This window comes from Lynx canadensis, chromosome E3, assembly GCF_007474595.2.
Source record: "Lynx canadensis isolate LIC74 chromosome E3, mLynCan4.pri.v2, whole genome shotgun sequence".
In the NCBI taxonomy this organism is placed as follows: Eukaryota; Metazoa; Chordata; class Mammalia; order Carnivora; family Felidae; genus Lynx; species Lynx canadensis.
Window position 1 is genome coordinate 34,124,246 of NC_044318.1, and position 22,939 is coordinate 34,147,184.

Consider the following 22,939-nt stretch of genomic DNA (forward strand, 5'->3'; position numbering starts at 1 on the left):
CAGAATAGTTAACTACGGAGAATTTAACAAAGAAAAGACTTTTAGGTGGGAGTCACAAGGTGTCATAAAAGGGTCCTTAAAATCACCTGGTCCAATCCCTTTAGTTTAATGAGGGGGAATCCAAGCCCTGAGAGGGTAAATGACTTGTCTAATGTCACACAGTTAAGAATGGCAGAGCCAGCTTCCTATTCTCAGCTACAGATATGGGTTAATTCAGTCCATGATTCAAGTTTGGCTCACAATTTAATTTTCCGCAGTCCAAAGAGCCAGAGCATCAGAATTTCATTGAGTTATGAACAATAAAACATGAGTGCTAACAATCTTCCGTAGTAATGTCTCAGAACAGAGACATTACTCAGAGTAACAAGGGAATCTATTCTGGCCATTTTTTGTGCTTCTACTTTTCTCCCTCACTTAGCCACAGTTTTCTGATAAAATGCATACATGCTTCAAATGTCGACAAGACATTCACAAGTATATAAAAGCATGGGTTGACACGGATCTGATACAAGACATCGATCAGATGATCACACTAACTGCAACGTGTAAGAACAACTGCACAAATTTCTAAACCGCAAAATTAAAATCTTCCCTTGCCAAGTAATGTGAGATTTGGAAGTATTACTGGATAAACAGATGATGTTACTGAGCTGCAAAGACAGAAGAGAAACGAACTTGAAACTGAATTACTAAACCCTGTAACTATTTCAGACCAGGTGGTTAAAAGAGAAGCTAAAGCAAAATGTGCAAAAAAGACCCAGTATCTAGCATTTTAACCTTCTGAGAATTAGGAAAGACTCTGGAAGAGGGGTAGTGCCAAGAGGGAACTGAGGATAAACGCAAATGGCTGAATTCCCTGGAGATCTATTTAGTAAGCATCAAGGGTAGGTGTCAGGGTCTCTAAAACTGCTAACTCTGGGGACAAAAAGCTCTTAATCTGGCACTTAAAACTAAAAATACCCTCTTCAATTTTCTGGCTTCCCCCACGTGAAGGGTAGAGAGACCTCGCAAGTCCTAGATAGGACATGGCTGGGACTGCATGCACAGTGGTGAATCAAACATCACAATGCACTGATTTACATGGATTTCTCCAACATGCAGAGAACGTTTCCTGCAGCTCTAATATTCACGCCTTAAATGACATCACAAATAAACACATTGGATAAGGAACATTCCTTTATCAACTCCTCTCGAACAACTAGACTTTTAGTATGTTATTGTTTTTAGAGATGTCTACATACCTACTTTGATTTTTATATTGGATAAAGACATTAATATTTCCCTCAAAGGAAAAAAAACAAACTGATTTTCATTTACATGACCCTGAAATGATTTTTTTCCTCATGTTCCTCACAAAAAACCAAAATATTTTTCCCATCCTTTCCACACTGTTTGAAATTTTTGGAAGCTAGAAAAAGACATTCTACAACATTCTGACACATCTGAAATAAAATGAATTTTAAAAACTGATCCTTTTCAAGGCAACTTAGGACATTAACAAGAGTGTCTTAAAACCCAGACCGGAAATATATTACCACTTCCTAGCACTTTCCTGTAAAAAAAAATCTGGACATCCAAAATGCTAATCATTCCAAGAATAATGTAATGTCCACCCCAGTTCATGATGCACATTTTATTTACCATCTCAGTAACGTTAACTCCTGAGGTTGAGCTGTAAGTTTCACTTCCCCCAATATTTATTTATTAATAATGACAATAAAGTGTAATGATTAAAAAAAAAAAACAAGCATGCTTAAAAATTTTTTTATTACAGGCCCTCAGCAACACAGAGAGGGCACTCCCACCCCGGACAGTTTGCTTTCCCCCACGTGAAATCTTGCCTCTTTCTTACCCCGTGACTGCAAGAGGCGAGGCTTCCGAGATGAATGCTTGAAATGGGACTGGGTGGCCTCATGATGAAGGTCAAAGCTTGAGGACTCCTGCATTGGATCCAGAGGCACCATCCCCCTGGCAAGCATCTCAGGCCCATGAACTTGACCTGGGACCTGAGGACAAATGGTGGGTTTATGGGTAAATCATTTTTTACACCGGAGTTTAAATGAACAGAAAGAGGGTACGTATAATGAGTGGATGCAGGCGAAGGAGGCCAGAGCACCTCTGAGCATCTGAGCGGAGAAGAATAACCGCCACAAAGACTACCAGTGCCAGCTTCAAACTGCAACTCTCTCTTTGCTCCAGGCTTACAGCCCAAGTGCTGCTTATACAGAATAGGTTTCACCTTCTTCTTACCTGCTGTCCTGACAAATCAAGCTCTAAATCTTCCAGAAGGGTCACGGCCTCCTCCCCACTATCAGGACGGTATTCCTGCAGCCAGACTTGGAGCTCCTTGGGCAGGATGGAGAGGAACTGCTCCAGTACCAGCAGCTCCAGGATCTGCTCCTTAGTGTTTATCTCTGGTCGGAGCCACTGGTGACAAAGTTCCTTCAGTCGACTCAGAGCCTCTCGAGGCCCAAAAGTGTTCTGGTAACAGAAGTGCCTGAAACGTTGGCGGAAAATCTCTGGGTCGGGAGGCGGCGTCTCCTGCAGGCTGGAATCCTGCCCCCACATGTGGTCTTCTTCATCGTCCTCTTCTACCTTCACTATTACGATACCATCCTTCTCCTGGGCAGCCTGGGGGGACAGACCTGTGGCTTCCCTGGATTCTGCAGTCATCATTCAGGCTCAGGGAGCTGACTTGATCCAAACAGGGTCTGTGCTCTCCTTTCTGTTCTAGATGTTTTCTGATACGTTTCGGTATTGTTCCTGACATAGTAAACATAACTATTAGTACCTTTATGAAAAGTGACCTGTGTCAACACTTCACACAAGGCTGCACATCAAGGCACTGAAAATGCCTCTGAAAAGCAAAAGAAAAAACAAAACCTCCAGAGTCACACTGTTTTCACCATCATTTTATATGATAAGGCTTACAGAGAGGGGGTGCCTAGCTGGCTCAGTTGGTAGAGCATGTGGCACACTCTCGATCTCGGGGTTGTGAGTTTGAGCCCCATGTTGAGTGTAGAGATTACTTAAAAATAAATTCTTTTTAAGTTTTTTTGTTTGTTTGTTTATTGAGAGAGAGACAGAGAGAGAGAGAGAGAGGAGAGAGGAGAGAGGAGAGAGGAGAGAGAGAGAGAGAGAGAGAGAGAGAAGAGAGGAGAGAGGAGAGAGGAGAGAGAGAATCCCAAGCAGGCTCCACACTGTCAATGCAGAACCCAAGGTGGGGCTTGAACAAATGAACCGAGAGATCAGACCTGCACGAGTTAGGCACTTAACCGACTGAGTTAAGAGTTAACTCTGAAATCAAGAGTTAGGCACTTAACCGACTGAGCCACCCAGGTGCCCCTTAAAAAAAAAAAAAAAAAAAGCGTGCAGAGAGAAACGTCCAACAGGCCAATAACACCCTTAGGGTGTGTGCCTGAGTCTGAACACCTAACCTCCAGGACAGCAGGTTACGACGCCATGCTTCTAAGTGCTCGTCCCAGAGAGAGCTGAGTGTCAGCAGGGCGCCAGGTACCAGGCTTCAAGCAGTACACACGTCATCTTATTTCCGGACACAACAGCACTAGCAGGGAGGCACGACCACCAGTGCCATTCTACAGACGGCATGTTACAAACTGACATTAACACCCGCCCTTGGTTAAATGTCGAACCGGCACATGTCACAGGGTACGTCCCAAGGAAAAAGCAGGAACCTCCCTCCCCCACACAGAGGGCTGACAAAATTTCCTCATTTCACTTGTTCACTTTTAGGTACTGTGATATCTCCCAGTTTACCTGAGACCAGTTATGTGGAATAATGGATTATTTTATCCAGCTTGAACTAATCTTGTCTTCATAAAAGAGACAAGTACAGGGGCAGGCAAACTGGGTGACAGGGCTCAAATGATAGACTTCCAGGTCTTAAAGAAGTCATAGTACCATAATGTACAACAAGGGGACTACAGTGAATAACACTGTATTGCATACTTGAAAGTTGCTAAGTGCCCTTAAAAACCCTCATCACAAGAAAAAAAAATTGTAATTGTGGTGACAGATGTTAACTAGATTTATTGTGATCGTTTTGCCCAAATATCAAACCATTATGTTGTACACCTGGAATATGATGTTATATGTCAATTACATCTGGAAAAAAGAAAAGAAGAAAAAAGACCAGCAGCTTAAAGACTCCAACAGAAAAAGCACAATTCGAAGAAATGCAAACAGTGGAAACACACGTTAAGAAAGTGGCACAGATGAAGCTTCTACCTACAGCGAGGTTTCACTCACGCAGATTAGTGGGTAAGAACGAATGTCAAACTAATTCAACAAGAAATCAACCAATAAGTGACACGGCAGCTGCTTAAAAAAAAAAAAGTGTATGGGCCCCCCCCCCCCCCCCCCGACATTGTTATGTAATTTTAACTTCTAGAGATGATACTAAGTATCCTGGACAAACCTAATCATCTGTTAATATTTATACTTTCTACACTGTATAAAATCTTCCAAATGAAGAATTTTAAGATCTTAAAAGTCTGTTTTTGTGTTTTAAAGAAGATTTTTCTTTTTTTAATGTTTATTTACTTTGAGGAGAGCAAACAAGTGAGTGCACAAGAGGGAGAGGGACAGAGAGACAGGGAGAGAATCTGAAGCAGGCTCCATGCTGTGAGTGCAGGGCTCAATCCCATCATGATATCATGACCTGAGCCGAAATCAAGAGTCTGATGCTTAATGGACTGAGCCACCCCGGTGCCCCCAAAAGTCTGTTTTTTAAAAACTTAAAACAGGGGTGCCTGCGTGGCTCAGTCCGTTAAGCATCGGACTCTTGATTTCGGCTCAGGTCATGATCTTACGGTTCGTGGGATTGAACCTCAAGTCGATGCCTACAACATCGTCAGCGTGGAGAGCCTGCTTGGGATAATCCACCCCCCCACCCCCCCGCCATTGTCTCCCTGCTTGCATTCGTGCATGCGCTTGTTCTCAAAATAAATTTAAAAAAAAAAAAAAACCACTTAAAACACCTTTGATTCTTTTTTAAAATTTATTTATTTTGAGAAAGACAGAGGCGGTGTGGGAGAGACCGAATCCCAAGGAGCCTCCACGCTAACAGTGGCACCAAGCCCGACATGGGCTCAATCCCATCAACTGTGAGATCATGACCTAAGCCGAAATTGAGTCCGATGCTTAACTGAATGAGGTACCCAGGAACCCCTTGATTTTTTTAAAAGTAGATTCTATGCACAACATGGGGCTTGAACTCACAACCCCCGAGATCATGCTCTGCTGACTGAACCAGCTAGGCATGCCACCTTTTGATTAGTTTTTAAGAACAGATGATTTAAGGGTCTGAAAAACGGAAATGTACTAGCTGAATTTCAACAACAAAAATTTTGCGTGGTGGATAGGACCAATAGTTACTAAGCAGAGCTGACAATGTGTTTCTTCCATCTGAACTGGCAAATCTTTGTGAGGTATCTTTTTCGTCTCAACAGCATCAAATTCAAGTTTTAGAGACAGAGCATTCAACTGCTCTATCATCCAAAGCCAAGAACTTTAAGCTAGAAAGCATTTTTAATTACATGGCTCTCATTAAAATTTTTTTTGGTAATTTTGGTAGAAAAGGGATCATGTACAATTAAAACACAAAAGTATTTTCTGAATAGCACAATTAAATGTATCCTTGTTTTGTTATATAAAATACTGGTATAATACTACATGTATACAATTTTTATAAATAATTTTTACAGATAGGAATGTGTCCAAAAAAAAGCTGGGAGGTGATTTTTTTTTTTTTTTTTTTTTTTTAATCGAACGCTTCAGCATCTTGCGTTGTCCCTGTGCAGGGGCCATGCTGATCTCTGCATCGTTCCAATTTGACCACACGTGCTGCCAAAGCGAGCACTGGCGATGGCTGTTTTAATCTGAGATTTCTCACAGGGTTGGTTTTCCTATCTTAACTTTTTTTGTCCTTAGTAAAATCAAAATCCTTATTAAAGTAGCGGACTCTAGGAACAACAAAGAACGTTATATTCAAAAAGGCCTTCTACATAGAAATAAACAGAAATGTGGGAATTCAGTCATTTTTTTTCTGCGATTTTAAGCTGGTCAAGTCCAGTGCAAACCACCCCCCAGCCCTTCCCGCTGATCTCCTTCAGAACGGTTTTGCACCCCACCCTCCCTGCTGCAGTAAATACGTTTTACAACTTCAGAGCAGCCTTGGTAAAGTCCTTACGACTAAATTCTTAAACATCTCCCTCTCCAAGGCTACAATATGCCAAGTGCCTTCCTAGACGGAGGGGGATACAAAGATGTGAAGCAGGATTCCCATTTTTACCCAAATAATTTCAGTACAAAGCAGAAGGTGCCAACTGTTCTAAGGAAGTTTCAACATTAGCGCTAGAGGAGCCAGGGAAGTAACTGGTGTGTCAACAAGGCCGTGTCTGGGAAGAGACAGCCCTGAAGTCTGGGCATCAGAACAGCCAAGACCTCGTTAGGAAAGCTGCCCCCACGGGAAGAGGCAGTGGGACAGGCAGTCCAACAGATCGCTCCTTTGGCTAGCGTCTTCCCAACCGAGGCTAAATAATTCCTAAAAGCCTTAGTTTCTTCAATTTCATTCTGAAAAGTCAGAAGAAAGACTACCTTGTCCTGCTGTGCCCCCCACAATTATTTCCCACCACCCTAAGGCCGGCTCCCTATCTGTGCCACAGTGCCATAGTCTCACTACCTTCCATCTCTCCCAGGTCCAGTAGGAACCAAGCGAGGTCACTGCCATATTGCCAAAGTACGTTTCCGGGCATCTCTTTCTCCTCAATTAGCGCCCGTGAATTTTTGCTATCTGCCAATTTAGTGTTCAAAGAACACACCCTACTTTACTTTTCCAGTCTTCTCCCCGCCCCCGCCGCTCTTCGTCGTGATGCCCTGTGTTTCAGCCTCTCTGGCCATTCATGTTCCCCAAGCACAGGGTGTGATATCCCATCGTCACACTTTCGCCGTGAACAGTTTCGACCACGTCAACCTCGTTGGTCAAATTTTTACGTACTCTTCCAGATGTAAAACGTCTGCCGTTCCAGATTAACTCAGATACCTTCCTCTTCTGAACACCCTCAATACCTTCTCTGTTCCTGTTTATGCCACATATACTCTCCTTGCATTATCGTTATTTCGGTTGCAGTTCCCATCACCTCCCAACTAAAATTTAAGCCCCTGAAAGACAAAGACTCTTGACTTCTTTGTACTTATCTGCTAGAGAACCTGGCAGTTTATTTCTGCTAAACTGAGGAGAAAGAGGAGCTACTCAAAATATTGCCGTTTCCCCTGCCACTTCTTGTTTCCCTTTAGTGGCAATTAGGGATCAGATATTCTACTGATACCTCATTCACTAAAGCTCAGAATCTCACCTTTCTGGATTCCTCTCCTTACACGCATTCAGTCTCCAAGCACCAGGAAGAAGCAATTACCTAGTTCTGCCAGGTCTGGCTTCCGCTCTTTGGTTTCCTGCCTTTATTCCCCTTCCCCCCTACTTCATAAACCTCTATAGCTTTCTTTCTTTCTTCTCTCTTTAAAAAATGTTTCTTTGTTTTTGAGAGAGAGACAGTGAGAGTGTGAGAGGAGGAGGCAGAGAGAGAGGGAGACAGAAGTTCCAAAGTGGGCTCTCCACTGTCAGCACAGAGCCCAATGAGGGGCAAGCGGGGGAGGGGCAGAGAGCGAGACGGAGGAAGACACAGAATCCCAAGCGGGCTCCAGGCTCCGAGTTGTCAGCACAGAGCCCAACATGGGGCTCGAACCCACAGACTGTGAGATCATGACCTGAGCTGAAGTCGGACGCTTGGCCACTGAGCCACCGAAGGAACCCCTAAACCTCTATAGCTTTCCAGTCACCAGTCCCCAGTACCTGGTCCCAGTTTCCTCTCAAGTTCACCATCGGCATCAATTTCTTTCCCTCTCCGGCATGAACCTTTTCCATCCACAAAAGGAGTAGCTCCTAAATATGTCTTGGATTCTGATCACCATCCTGTTCTCACATCACAGTCGATGTCTGGGATCTCCTCTCCCAGTCTTCTGGCCTTTTCAAATCCTACTTATCCTTTAGAGCTTAGCTAAAATGCCACTTGCCCCTCATCACTGTTCAAGAACATTCATTCAGGGGCATAAGAACTCATATTCGTTGAGTGCTTTCCACGGACCAGATATTAAGTATTTCACAGAACAATCTTAGCAGGGAGCTATGATGATCATATCACTTTACAATGACAAAACTAAGGCTTACTGACGTTAAATAACACACCCAAGGTCATACAGCAATTAAAGGGCAGAGGTAGGATTTGGTATTAGGAACCCTCAGTTGAAGCTCTAGGCATCATGCCAAACTCCTTCTGTCCCAATACGTGGGGTTAGGAAGAGCTTCTGTGTGCACACAGGTTCTTTCCCAGAGGAAAGGCTTCTGAAGGTGCCTGTGAAGGATCACCACCCAGGAATGGGCCTCATTTGCCATCTGTTTTCACCAGGGAGCTGTGTGGCTAAGGAGACACAGCAGGAGACACAAGTAGGAATCACCTCAAATCTAACCAGGGGCAACTGAACAGGACTGGTGTAGAAATTAGTCTAGCATCAGAAAAATGTTCATATTTTCATGAAAATTTTATCCTGTCTCAGCTATACGAAGGAGACTAAAGGAAAGGAATCTTGATTTGGGCCCACACCTAGGCCAGAGTTTTAAAGACTGGGATACTTCCTGGGGTGCCTGACTGGCTCAGTTGGTGGAGCATGGGACTCCTGACGTCGGAGTTGTTGAGTTCAAAGGCCCACGTTGGGCACAGAGCTTGCTTGGGGGGTGGGGGGAAGGTGGGATATTTATTGGGTCAGTGGGACTCAATAGGAAGAGACTCTGAGGAGGAAGTGAGACCCAAAGGGGCAGAGATGAGGGCATAGGCACGTTCCCTCTTCCCCCCGTTATGAGGCCCTCTCCCCCATCCCTCAACATTTCTGCTCCTACTTAGGCAAAGAGAAAAGTCACAACAGCAGTGGGAAGGGCTGGGTTTATTTTGGGTTTCTCAAATGATCTGAGCAAACCACCTCTTCTCCTCTCTCTAAACTTCTGGCCCAAATGCTCTCTGCCAAGCATCTGCCATGGAAGTTGTATTTCTTTCTCTGTAATGTAATTGCTCACGCCTTCCTCCTCAACTGGACTAATTGCTAAAGTAGGTTTCTTCCTTTTTTTTAATTGTTATTTTTCAAAGTAAGCTCTATGCCCAACGTGGAGCTCGAACCCACCACCTAGAGATCAAGAGTTGCAGGCTCCACCAACTGAGCCAGCCAGGCACCCAAGGGAATGTTTCTTTGTACCTCTTAGACCACTTGGTATGATTCCTTGCAAACACCTAGTTTTAAAGAAATACTTGCTGAATTTACAGTGTGGTATTTTTCTGCCCACTCATACAGCACTCAGTACCGCCCTCAAATTAGCCCCAGGGGCTATTTGGAGAAGCTTCAATAAGCTACCCTACCACTTACGAGCTGATCATTTTCAGTAAGTTAATATCTCTCTGCATTTGTGCAATGGGAATAAAAAAAATTTTCCTCACAGAGTTGTCGTGATGATTACGTGAGTTAACATATATGAAGCTCTTTAAACAGCGTCTGGCATTCAGTAAGCGGTAGAGGAGTACCTTGTTTTCCACAAACTTAAGAGCTATGACTGTACTTTCCAATTTTCAGCCTGCTTAAAACATTAAGCAACAGAATTCCTGTAACAGTGAAAGCAGCACAGGTTGGAATACCTAAACTCTAGTCTCCCACAAATAAGTTACACATCCCTGAGTGAATTATTCAACCTCTCTGGCACTCGGTATCCTTATCTGTCAAATGGGGGAGGGGAGTAGAAAACTACCTCTGGGGTCCCTCTGAGCTGAAAAACATTCTGACACCCTATCCGATTTAGATAAGATTACCCCCAGCCACCGGTTGTCACCAAGGACAAATACCAACGATTTTCTTACAAAAAGGGCTTGGAGTTACAAGCTCGGTTTATTCCAAAGGCTATTTTCTAAGCAGGTCAGTATCTTTTCCAGAGCATAGTCTTGAAAGTTTAAACAAATGGCACCCTCTCTTCCCTTTTTTGAACAGAGCTTTAAATTTTTTTTAAGTTTTGTTAAGCTTTTTAAAAAATTATTTTACTTTATTATTATTTTATTTTAATTTTTTTTAATGTTTATTTTTGAGAGAGAGAGCACACACGCAGAGGAGGGACAGATAGAGAGGGAGACAGAGGATCTGAAGTGGGCTCTGTGCTGACATCAAAGAGCCCAACGCGGGGCTTGAACTCAGGAAGCTCAAGATCATGACTTGAGCCGAAATCAGATGCTTAACCGACTGAGCCACACAGGCACTCCATATTTTTTTTTATTTTTTAGAGACACAGGGTAAGAAAATGCGTCTGCACGGTGGAGGGGAATCTTAAGCAGGCTCCACGCTCAACCTGGAGCCTGATATGGGGCGCGATGCAGGGCTCGATCGTGCGACCCTGGGGTCATGACCTGAGCTAAAATCCAGAGTCAGCTGTTCAACCGAGCCACCCAGGCGCCCTAAATTTTTAAATTTTTTTTTTTAACATTTATTTATTTTTGAGAGACAGAGCACGAGCAGGAGAGGGGCAGAAAGAGAGACACAGAATCCAAAGCGGGCTCCAGGCTCTGAGCTGTCAGCACAGAGCCCGACATGGGACTCGAACTCACAAATGCAAGATCATGACCGGAGCCGAAGTCAGATGCTTAACCGACTGAGCTACCCAGGTGCCTATAATTTTTTTTTTAACATGAAAAAGCTCCCTTTAAAAGACAGCCAGCTACCCAAAGAATACCAATACTACTCCAGAATGAAAAGGTAAAATTTAATATAGCACTCACCTGTATTTAGATGCAATATAAAGTTAGAAAAAAAATTAATGTTTAGATCAAGTAGAGAATCAACAAAAGACTATGTGTATTAAGTAGCTAGCTTCCTTGTTGGTACTTTAAGACTGGGAAAACTGCCTAAAATAATGAATGGGTATCTTGCACAGTGATTCAGAGACAATATAAACTTGGAGATATGTTCTGGGGCAAATTATCCTTATGGTTCCCTTTGTAATAAAGCTATTTCTCCACATATGGCCAGCATATATACTAACAGTACTTTGTTGATCTGGTTACAATGAATTCTCCACAATTCAATTCAACAAGTATTTACTGACCACCTCCAATCCGCCCAGCACTGGCCTGTACAATAAATGCTTTCTTTGGTCCCAGGCCATGTAACAGCCACTCTCTAAAATGAAAGTATCTTATTGTGTCCTGGAGGCACAGCAGGAAAAAGAAGGGAGGGGCACAGCTTCAGGCTAAACTGTAGCTCAATTTTTTTCCGATTGCACTGGCCAAATCAAGTAATTTCAAAGTGGGAAGGCCTTTTGAGAAAATCGAGTTAATTTTACTGATGACAAAACTGAGAGCTGGAGAAGAGTCCTGTATTAGGTCACTAATACAAGGTCACTCGGGCAACCAGTCTCCCCGATGGCCTGGTGCAATTTCCACAAATTCCCTTCACTCTTCACCCACTCGAAGACAAGCAAGAGTTAACTACCCAGAACCGAGGGGGTTGGGGGAACCACGTAATCTTCCGGACAGATCATTTTTAAAAGTCTTCAAAATATTCCATAAGGCAGAAAGAGAAAGTGGGATGTACAAAATCTCTACTAGATCCGAACCACGTCTTTATCCACTCTAAGCTTCCAATATCCTTTAATCACCGCTAGCGGGTGGAGGTGGGATGAGAAGCAGGTGATCTGGAAACACGTAAGCGGCACCTCAAAACGTGTCCATTACTCGGCCTTCCTCATTTTTCACCTCGAGGTCCTGAAGGACCCCGAAAAAAAAGTCTCTCACTGGAATCAAAGCAAATGGCGACGAAGGACGGGCAGTAAAATCAGACAGGGGTCGGCTCGCTCGCGACCCGGTTCTCAGAAACGTCAAAGGACGATGACGACACTGCGGACTAGGGGCCCGGAAGGGGCCCGCAGACGGCTTTTCCCCAGGGCTCCGGGTACCCCCGGCCACTAGACCCTCACCCCCTCCCCGCCTGGACCCGGGGGCAGGGCGGGACGTCTCCCGGGGGACGGCGCTTCCAACCGTCGGGCCAGGGGCTTGGACTTTCTCCACACTCCCCCGGGCCGCCTGGAGGGACCCCGGGGCCGCAGCTGCAGAGCCCACCCTCACGCACACACCCTGCGGCGCCGCCCGCCCTCCCCAGAGGCCGGCCCCAAGTCTCACCGTGAGCCCCGGGAGCAGCCTGGGGGCGCTGGGCGAGAAAGGGGAGCTGACTCTGGGGCTCAGGCCGGCAGAACGGCGCTGCACACGGACCTAGGCCCTCCCGACGCCTCGACACAGACACAATGAGTCACAAAGACAGGAAGTGTGTCAGCATCTCGCCTTCCGGGACTGCGCTGTGCTTCCGGGTCCTCTCTAGGAGCGCAGGAGGAATTTGCATCTCGATTCCCGAATCGCTGGATGCCGCTCCTGCTTTCGGTGCTCAAGCCTCCAGTCTTAAGGTTACCGCGCTCGGCGGGTGCGCCGAGAGTTAATTCGGGGAATGGACCGGAGGCGGGGTTCAGGCTTACGAGACACAAACGGCCCAGCTCAGACACCAGTCCATATGATAATTCGATTTCTCTCCTGCCCTTTCCATTTCGGGCAGTCATTGTAGTAATTATAGTTCTTATCAAGCAATAATAATTCTTAGTAATTGTATGTCTGTGGCCAACGAACTGAAACGGGGGTATGTAAACAGAGGAAGATCAAAGTGAAGCCAGGGGTGGCTGGTTTCATAAAACTGCCATGGTAGCTTCTCTGGAGCTGGAGATGACAGTCAATGAAGTGCGTGGGGTTTTCCAATATTTGGCCTGTGCACAAAGGACGTATTTCCATAACTAAAGTAGTTACAAGATTCTGTGTTTTGCTCATGTTGCATATTGTATTACAGCAGTTTAAGGGGAGTTTTCAGAGTAATAACAGACACTTTTGCCTTCAGGGCACTTTCACAACCTACAATAATTCTCACTTCACCTTTAGCTGGGAAAGTCAACCTTGCTCTGCCTTCTGTGTAAGGGTGACCACAGGCTTTAATGGTTGTAACTTTGCTCTATATTCCAAGTCAGGTTCATGAGAGAGACTGGACTTAGTAGTGGTTGCACGACTCCTATTCCTTGGGAGAGATTACTTAAAAGAAAAACAAACAAAAAACAAAAACAAAAAAACTTGATCGGGCGCCTGGGTGGCTGAGTGGATTAAGCATCTAATTCTTGATTTTGGCTCAGGTCGTGATTTCATGGTGGTGAGGTGAGATCCAGCCCAGTCTCCAGCTCCCACCTCAGCATGGAGCCTGCTTAGGATTCTCTCTCTCTCCTCTCTCTGCCCCTCCTCCACTCATTCTCTCTCTGTCTCAACAAAACAAAACAAAACAAAACCCGTGAAAACTAAGAGGCAATTACAGTATCATTAAATGAAAATTGCAAAGTGGAGGAAAAAAAAATCACTTGTAATCCCTCTACCCTAACAAGAATGTGATGGCTTTAATTTATCCCTTTCCTCTCTGCTTTCATACATATATCTTTTTTATTTATTATTATTTTTAAAGTTTATTGATTTATTTTGAGAGAGAGAGAGAATGAGCTCATGCATGGGGAAGTGACAGAGAGAGAGAGAGAGAGAGAGAGAGAGAGCTCGTGCATGGGGGAGTGACAGAGAGAGAGAGAAAGAGAGAGAGAGAGCTCGTGCATGGGGGAGTGACAGAGAGAGAGAGCTCGTGCATGGGGGAGTGACAGAGAGAGAGAGAGAGAGAGCTCGTGCATGGGGGAGTGACAGAGAGAGAGAGAGAGAGAGAGAGAGAGAGAGCTCGTGCATGGGGGAGTGACAGAGAGAGAGAGAGAGAGAGGGAGAATCCTAAGCAGGCCCTGTGCTGTCAGCAGATCCTGACTTGGGACTCCATCTCATGACTCTGGGATCATGACCTGAACCGAAATCAAGAGCTGGATGTTTAATCGACTAAACCACCCAGGTACACCTTTTTCATTTATTATTTTAAACATCGTTCAAAACTACAGTTGTATTGGATAGGTGGCTGGGAAGCCTGAAGTACCTGCCACATTAATGCTGTGTAACCACTTTTTGCACCAGAGTTGAATGGATCAGGTCTGGGCATGTGATGGAAGCTGAGCTTGGATATACTCTGACCACTGGAACTATGGAGGCAGCCCGGCCTCAGAGTTCTAATGGAACAGTAGGGAAGTAAAGCATTGGATTCCCTTTCTTGGGGGAGTTTAAATGGGAGATACATATTGAAACAATCAGAAAGGAGGGCAAGGGGTACCTGACTGGCTCAGTCGAAACAGCATGTGACTCTTGATCTCAGGGTCATATGTTCGAGTCCTATGTTGGATGTAGAGATTACTAAAAAAAATAAACTTAAAAAAATGCTGTGAGTGTAGCACAGTGTTCACTTAAACAAAAAAATCAGCACAAGAAGAAATCAGTAAGCCGAAACCATTAGGTGATAGAAGCATAGAAGACATGAGTAAACAGAGGTTTGAATAGAGAGAAAAACTGAGTCATGGAAACAAAGACAATGAGGGGCTGGTTCACCACATGGCAGAGCTCACAGAGGAGGGCCATCTGGTGCTGAGGGCCCACAGCAGAATGAGGTGACAATCTGAGTAACTTTCAGGCCCCAAACAACATTTTGTCTTTGAGATTGCTCGACTTTGCTGCAGAGGTCAGTGCACCCGGTGGCCCTATGTCTCCATGTGTCCTTACAATAAATCCTTTGCCAACAAAAGAACCCAACTTTGTTTCTTGCCACCTGGAATAGCCCAGTCTGTTTGATGTGAAATCATGTGTACCATTTACTTTTTTAAAATCTTTTTTATTAAGTAATCTCTATGCCCAACATGGGGCTTAAACTCACAAGCCAGAGATCAAGAGTTGCCATGTTCTACCAACTGAGCCAGCTAGGCGCCCCTCATGTGTACTATTTAAAAACACTTAATATCGGGGCGCCTGGGTGGCGCAGTCGGTTAAGCGTCCGACTTCAGCCAGGTCACGATCTTGCAGTCCGTGAGTTCGAGCCCCGCGTCAGGCTCTGGGCTGATGGCTCGGAGCCTGGAGCCTGTTTCCCATTCTGTGTCTCCCTCTCTCTCTGCCCCTCCCCCGTTCATGCTCTGTCTCTCTCTGTCCCAAAAATAAATAAACGTTGGAAAAAAAAAAATAAAAACACTTAATATCATATCATTAACATTTTACATTTTGCCTCACAGAATGGATAATTATCATTTAATAGCTATATAGTATTCCATTGAGCAACTGTACCATTAATTATTTAGAATTCCTCTATTTCTAGGGGCGTCTGACTGGCTTAGTCAGTAGAACCTGTAACTCTTGATCTTGGGTGTAGGGCTTACTTTAAAAAAAAATGGGGCGGGGCGCCTGGGTGGCGCAGTCGGTTGAGCGTCCGACTTCAGCCAGGTCACGATCTTGCGGTCCGTGAGTTCGAGCCCCGCGTCAGGCTCTGGGCTGATGGCTCGGAGCCTGGAGCCTGTTTCCCATTCTGTGTCTCCCTCTCTCTCTGCCCCTCCCCCGTTCATGCTCTGTCTCTCTCTGTCCCAAAAATAAATAAACGTTGAAAAAAAAATTAAAAAAAAAAAAATGGGGCACCTGGGTGGCTCGGTCTGTTAAGTGTCCAACTCTTGAGTTCGGCTCAGGTCATGCCCTCATGGTTAGCGAGTTTGAGCCCTGTGTCGTGCTCTGCGCTGAGGGTGCGAAGCCTGCTTGGGATTCTGTCTCCCTCTCTCTCTGCCCCTCCCTGGCTTGCTCTCTATCTCTCTCTCTCTCAAAATAAACTTTAAAGAAATAATAAAAAATTAAAAAAAAAGAATTTCTCTATTTCTAGACACGTAGAATACTTCTAATGTCTTGCTAGTCGAAGAAACATTTGAATGAAGATTTTTATGCAAATGTCTTTTGAATTATTTAATTACGACGGGCTCTTACAAGTGGGTTTACTGAGTTAATAGGTATGAACTTTAAAAATATATCTATTACCATATTTTTTCCCCAAAGAGATTTAATTCTTATCTTCGTTCTGCAGCTAAGTTACTTACACCAGAAGGGTGACAAATGCCCTTCTATTGACCATACTTAATTTATTGGGCCTCACCACAGACTTAGGGCAGACTTTATTTATAGCCATTTATCACCTATTATGTATCAAGTATTATGCTTTATTTTGGAGGATATAAAAGTGACATTGAGCTGGTCTTCAAGAATTTTTCAAGAAGTCCGGTAGGAGACACTAGACTAAGGTGTGGGTCACCAAAATACAAAGTGAAAAGGTGCATAAATCCAGAGGCACATAAACACATTTTTCTGGCCTGACTGCAGGTTTCTCAGGGAAGCAGGAAGGGTTGTGTGGGGTCCCTCTTCTGCAGAGAGGTCCCTCTCTGCTAGTAGAAGAGGGAGTTGTCTCAAACCTGCTCTGAGGTCAGCTCTGTTGCCCCCCCCCCCACCTCTTCCTGCCCCTAAGTGCCACTGCCTGCTGGGTCCTCTGGCCTGGAACAGCCTCTTCTTCAGTTTCCAGACCTACGAAAGGTCCATGACACATAAAATCGTTGTGCACAATAGATTTAACCTTCAGTTTCTGAATAAATGAAGGAGATTATAACAGTGCAGACTGGAATCAACTCAAGGTGAATATTTAACATTTTCAGTCATCTCAGCCATTAGGGATTATTCCCCAGCCAGCTCTCTAATGCTTATCCCCACTTGAAGTTCTCTGCTTTGTCCGGAATCTTCTTTTCATCCCCTTTCTTCTAGGATCCTAACAATCTCTCAGAGTTTTTATTCCGTTGAGCATCGACTTCTCTTTATGTATGTCAATCCTCCCCACCTCAACCCCACCCCTAGTGCCCACAAGTACTCCTGATAAATATTTGCTATTCAAATAATGGATTGCACTGTGAGAATGCAGGTTTCACTGAGAGAAACCTTCCAGAAGCACCTGTCAGATGTGTGTGATTATGGGAGTGATGCAGACAGGTTTGTGGATGAGAGAAAAACCTTTCTCCTTCCCAAAGATATGGAAAACATTTCCCAGAAGCCACACAGAATTGAGATGTCAGAGATGCAAAAGAGACTGGGCTACCTTCTCTCTTGTGTTAGAAAATCTCATAATTCTGCCCCCACCCCCATTCAGCAGACTTTCACATCTCTTCAGCTAGAAAGAGAATCACATAGCCACGCCAAGAACCATCAGAGCTTAGAGGATGGAACTAGCCAACCATGATTGGCTAAGATGTATGAAGATTCACTACCTGGGGCATGGTGAGCTGTATGGAAGGTAAGAACCTGAGCAAAAGTAGCCAACAGGGAGAAAAATAGGACAGCTGAGCTCCTTAGGGCAGAATGGGCAGAAATTTGAGTACTGACCAACAGGTTCTGCCCCACTGGACATGAAGCTTAAATATCTAGGACACTCTTCTCTGAGACATTGTTTAATCCATGGGATGACTGAAGAATCTGGTGAACTCCAGGGCACCTGGGTGGCTCAGTGGGTTAAGTGTCTGACTTCGGCTCAGGTCATGATCTCGTGGTTCGTGGGTTGGAGTCCCACGTCAGGCTCTGTGCTGACAGCTCAGAGCCTGGAGTCTGCTTTGTCTCTCTCTCTGTCTGCCTCTCCCCTGTTCATTCTCTCTCTCTCGCTCTCTCTCAGAAATAAACATTAAAAAAAAAAAAAAAAGAATCTGCTGAATTCCTCTTAAGCTTCACCAGATACCAGGCATAGTGTACTTATTCCAAGTGTACAAATTAGAGTCAAGTGGAGCTGAGTTCAAGTTTCAACTCCACCATTAACTAGTTATGTGTTTGGGGCTTCTTAATAACCTATCTCTAAGCTTTCAGTTTCTTCATCTGTAAAATGATGATAGTTAATAACTGATAATTATTGATTGATAATAACTGGTAGCTGATAATGGTGATACTGACCTCACAACGTCTCTGTGGGAGGTAAGTGTCTGATAGCAAAGCATTTGGCACACAGTGAACACTCAATGCATGTTGCTTATCCTGATTACTGTTATTTTTATCTTTTTTTTATTTTTATTTTTGAGAGAGAGACAGACAGACAGAGCATGAGTGGGGGAAGGCAGAGGGAGAGAGGGAGACACAGAATCTGAAGCAGGCTCCAGGCTATGAGCTATCAGAGCCCAATGCGGGGTTCAAACCCACAAACCATGAGATCATGACCTGAGCCAAGGTCGGACCCTTAACCGACTAAGCCACCCAAGCACCCCATATTGTTCTTTTAATCATAATCTTAACTGGAAGAGGGAATGATGGCACTTACATCAGTATGGGGGAAAAGAGACAAGTAAATAATCCAAGAAGACCCTTTCCCAGTGGCACTATGGGAAAGGCAAAACATCTTTGTTCATGATCATTGAAGACCTCTCTATTTCCTAAGGACAGATTCCAAGAAATGAGGATTGCCGGGCCCACAAATAGTCAGAGGGTCTACATGAAATAGTGCTGGTGACCCTAAGTTTGCTGTTGGCAAGTGAGCTCAGCTCATGAGATCAGATGACATCCGTACAAGGGTTTTGAAAGAACTCCAAGTACCACTAAATGTAATGATTTACTATTACAAAGCAATACCGTACCTAAGGCCTGGCAGGCTGCCCTGAACAAATAAAAGTTTCTGAAGAGCATTCCAGAAACTGTGGGCTCCCAAGGTTGACTTCTGTGATGTGAAAGCTGGTGGGGTTAAGACTAATGGGGGGCATCCCTAACAGGCCGCTGACACTAGGCACTAGGGCCCTTGGGGGTGTTTCCTCAAATGAAAGTCTAGTGACATCCTGTCGTGAGCTCCTCAGGGTTGTCCCTGTGGGAGCCAGGTGTGCCCTGGGTTTATAGTGAGAATCTGTTTGATTCAGTTTTATACCCAGGAATATTAATACATTGGGGTCACTATAAACTAGATTTAGCTAGCGGGATGCCTGGCTGGCTCAGTTGGTGGAGCACCCAACTCTTGATCTTGGGGTTGTAAGTTTGAGCCCCACACTGGGTGTGAAGATTACTTAAAAATAAAATCTTAAAAAAAAAGATTAAAAAATTTTTAGCTAGAGATCTTTTGGGTCACCCAGACAGTGTGATTTCAGGTACCAAATCTTTGTGAGGGTGGCATTGTGTTGAGGAATTTTCCAAGGCCCAAATAGCCACATATCCCCATGGTTTTCTTCTTTGGTGTGGATTTTACTCTTTTTTTTTTTTTTAACATTTTATTTTACTTTTTGAGAGACAGAAAGAGACAGAGCATGAGCAGGGAAGGGGCAGAGAGAGAGGGAGACACAGAATCCAAAGCAGGCTCCAGGCTCCGAGCCGTCAGTACAGAGCCTGATGCGGGGCTGGAACCCACGAACCAGGAGATCATGACCTGAGCTGAAGTCAGATGCTCAACCGACTGAGCCACCCAGGTGCCTCGATTCACCTTTCAGGGTGTTGTCCTTAGAGGTTCCTAGCTTTAGGCAGAAGGCTCAGGTCCCTGGTTTTGTCTCCTATCCCCCTGGTGTGTCACCTGTTAAAACCCATGTTCTGGGCACCAGAGATGAGCAGACACTCTAGGGAAAAGTCACTCTACAGCGTGCTTATCCCTCTGGATTGCTGCTTTCCGTCATTTTTTTCTGGCCTCCAAGGGATTCCCTTACTTTCCCACCAGCCCATTCACACATTAGTAGAAGATGCTTTTTTGCATGGAACCCATCATTTGTCGGTGTGCTATATGGGGAGGGTTTCTCTGCTCATCTTGGCTGCCATATGGCCAGAAGGGGAAGTCCAGGAGGATGTATATTTAAGACTTGCAAGTCTGAAAAATTATAGATGGTGTGCCTGGAGTAAAACAGGCTTGATGATTACGTCTCGGAACACTAAAATGAAGAGGCTCGAGCAGGGTACAAAGGAAAAATACCTGGAGATTCTGCTTTTATAGAGAAGATAGTGTGTTTATGGATCTTATTCCAAGGGGACAAGCCCTCCGTGAGTGCTTGCAAAATGAACGGGGGGCAGGTAAGGGCAGAATCGGATGGGGTTTTTAGTTGGTTGAATAACCACACCCAAGTTATATTGGCAAATCCACAGCAACTTAAAAAGAAATTAATGTTTTATTTCTTTTCGAGAGAGAGAGACAGAGCACTAGTGGGGGAGGGGAAGAAGGCGAGGGGGGCCCAGAATCTGAAGCAGGCTCCAGACTCTGAGCCAGCAGCACAGAGCCTGACACGGGGCTCAAACTTGTGAACCATGAGATCATGACCCGAACCGAAGCTGGATGCTTAACCGACTGAGCCACCCAGGCGCCCCTTACAAATTCACAGCAACTTTGAATGCACCCTCCAGAGCAGCTACTACTGGGTTCCGCCCTGTTTCCTATTCAACGGGATCCTCTTATATATGCTTTATACGAACTGTTTCCTGTTTTACCAATGTTATATATAGGAATGTTGGTGACAGAAAGTTAGATTTGTGTACGACCAAGGCTAACAGTGTTAACTTGCGTGTTGAAGGTGGAAAAGCAAGCCCTACACCCACACCCCAAATAGGGAATGGGTGAGTTAAAATCTAACAGAGCCAAATGTTCTGCATCCAGATGGAAAAGTCTACAACACACCCCTGTGGCCACCATCCGAGATGGAACATCAGCCTGGAAAAAATAAGTCAGAAAGGACTGGATGTGGAAGATGTGGCTTTTTGACAGCAATAGTGGTGAACAAGTCTCGGGGCTCTCCATAGACTGTAAACTCCAAATGAGCCAAGAATGTGGTTCAGTAACAGTTGAGCAGCTCTTGGGCTCCGCGGACAGCAGCACAGAATCCGAACATGAAGTGAGAGGTCCACATGAAGTGGACCATGAAGTGACCTACCTCCACAATGGTCAGGCTACCTGGGTGCAGGGCCTTGCCTTCTGGGCACCAGAACAAGCCAGAGTGCAGGGCAGGAGGGTTAGCAACACAGGAAAGGGGCAATGGAAGCTTCTCCCCTAGGGTTCTGCCAGAAGTTCAAGGTCGGCTTAGGCTGAATGGGGAGCCTCTGAGGGAGACTGTGTTAGTCTGCTGGGGTGCCATGACAAAGTACCATGGGTAGGTGTGGGGGTGTCTGGGTCTCAGTCGGTTAAGCATCCAACTTTGGCTCAGGTCATGATCTCACGGTTCTATGGGTTCGAGCCCCACATCAGGCTCTGTGCTGACAGCTCGGAGTCTGGAACCTGCTTCGGATTCTGTGTCTCCCTCTCTCTCTGCCCCTCCCCCACTTGTGCTCTGTCTCTCTCTTTCTCAAAAATAAATAAACAGTAAACAAGACAAAACAAAACACCACAAAGTACCATGAACTGGGCAGCTTCAACAACAGACATGCATCGTATAAAGTCTGGAGACTAGAAATCCAAGATCAAGGTGTCAACAGGATTCATTCCTTGGCTTATAGATGCCTGTCTTCTGTCTTTCCTGTCCATCTGTCTTCACATGGCCTTCCCTTGTGTGTCTGTGTCCCAATGTCCTCTTCTTTCTTTCTTTCTTTTTTAATTTTTTAATGTTTATTTATTTCTGAGAGGGAGAGAGCGGGAGAGGGGCAGAGAGAGAGGGAGACACAGAATCCGAGGCAGGCTCCAGGCTCTGAGGAAGCGTTCAGCACAGAGCCTGAAGCAGGGCTCAAACCCACGAACCATGAGATCACGACCTGAGCTGAAGTCAGATGCTCAAATGACTGAGCCACCCAGGCACCCCCTAATGTCCTCTTCTTTTAAGGAGCCCAGTCCTATTGCATTAAGGCTCACCCAGTGACTTTTTTTTTTTTTTTTTAGATTTTATTTTTAACTAATGTCTACACCCAGGGGCACCTGGGTGGCCCAGTCGGTTAAGTGTACAACTTCAGCTCAGGTCATGATCTCATGGCTTGTGAATCAAGCCCCGCATCAGGCTCACTGCTTTCAGCACAGAGCCTGCTTCATGCTTCAGATCGTCTGTCCCTTCTTTCTCTGCCCCTCCCCTGCTGGTTCTCTCTCTCTCTCTCTCTCTCTCAAAATAAATAAATAAACTTAAAAAAAAGTGATCTCAAACTTACAACCCCAACACCAAGAGTCACACATTCCACCAACTGAGCCAGCCCCTGTCCTTAAGTAATCTTTGAGATATAATTGACATAGGACATTATATTAGTTTCAGGTGTGCAACGTAATGATTTGATATAGGTATATATTGCAATGTGATCACACTAATAAGCCTGTCTAACATCTGTCACCATAGTTACATTTTTTTTTTCTTGTGATGAGAACTTTTAAGATCTACTTTCTCAGCAACTTTGAAATAGTCAGTCTAGTGCAATTATAGTTGCCATGCTGTCCATCATGTCCCCATGACTTATTTATAACTCGAAGCCTGTACCATTGATCCCCTTCACCCATTTTGCTCAACCCCCTGCTTTGCCCCTCTCTGGCAACCACCAATCTGTTCTCTGTACTTATGAACTTCCCACCCCCTAGATTCCACACAGAAGTGAGATCATACATATGCTACTTGTCTTTCTCTGTCTGATTTATTTCACTTAGCATAACGCCCCCGAGGTTCATCCATGTTGTCCCAAATGGCAAGATTTCATTCTTTTTAATGCCTGAATGTATTCCACTGTATCCATCTGTCTGTCTGTCTCTCTCTCATCACATTTTCTTTATCCATTCATCCACCTGTGGACACTTAAGTTATTTCCATGTCTTGGTTATTGTAAATAATGTTGAAATGAATATGGGGGTGTAGATATCTTTTAGAGTTAGTTTTAAATTTTAAACATAGGGGGGCGCCTGGGTGGCGCAGTCGGTTAAGCGTCCGACTTCAGCCAGGTCACGA

At 44.8% G+C, this 22,939-nt stretch overlaps 1 protein-coding gene and 1 non-coding gene across 2 annotated transcripts in view; both read right to left on the reverse strand.

The window, feature by feature from the left end:
• ZKSCAN1 (zinc finger with KRAB and SCAN domains 1) overlaps positions 1-12,411 on the reverse strand; it is a 68,005-nt gene extending 55,594 nt beyond the window's left edge. The window contains exons 1-3 of the mRNA XM_030300383.2: positions 12,279-12,411; positions 2,251-2,763; positions 1,853-2,006 (exon numbers count right to left, since the gene is read on the reverse strand). Of these exons, the coding sequence (XP_030156243.2) occupies positions 1,853-2,006; positions 2,251-2,676 (580 nt within the window). The 5' untranslated portion in view covers positions 2,677-2,763; positions 12,279-12,411. The remainder of the gene's footprint in view (positions 1-1,852; positions 2,007-2,250; positions 2,764-12,278) is intronic.
• Positions 5,780-5,881, reverse strand: LOC115504633. Its single transcript, XR_003965737.1, has one exon. It is a non-coding gene; the product is annotated as a U6 spliceosomal RNA (small nuclear RNA).
• Positions 12,412-22,939: the final 10,528 nt, after the last annotated feature.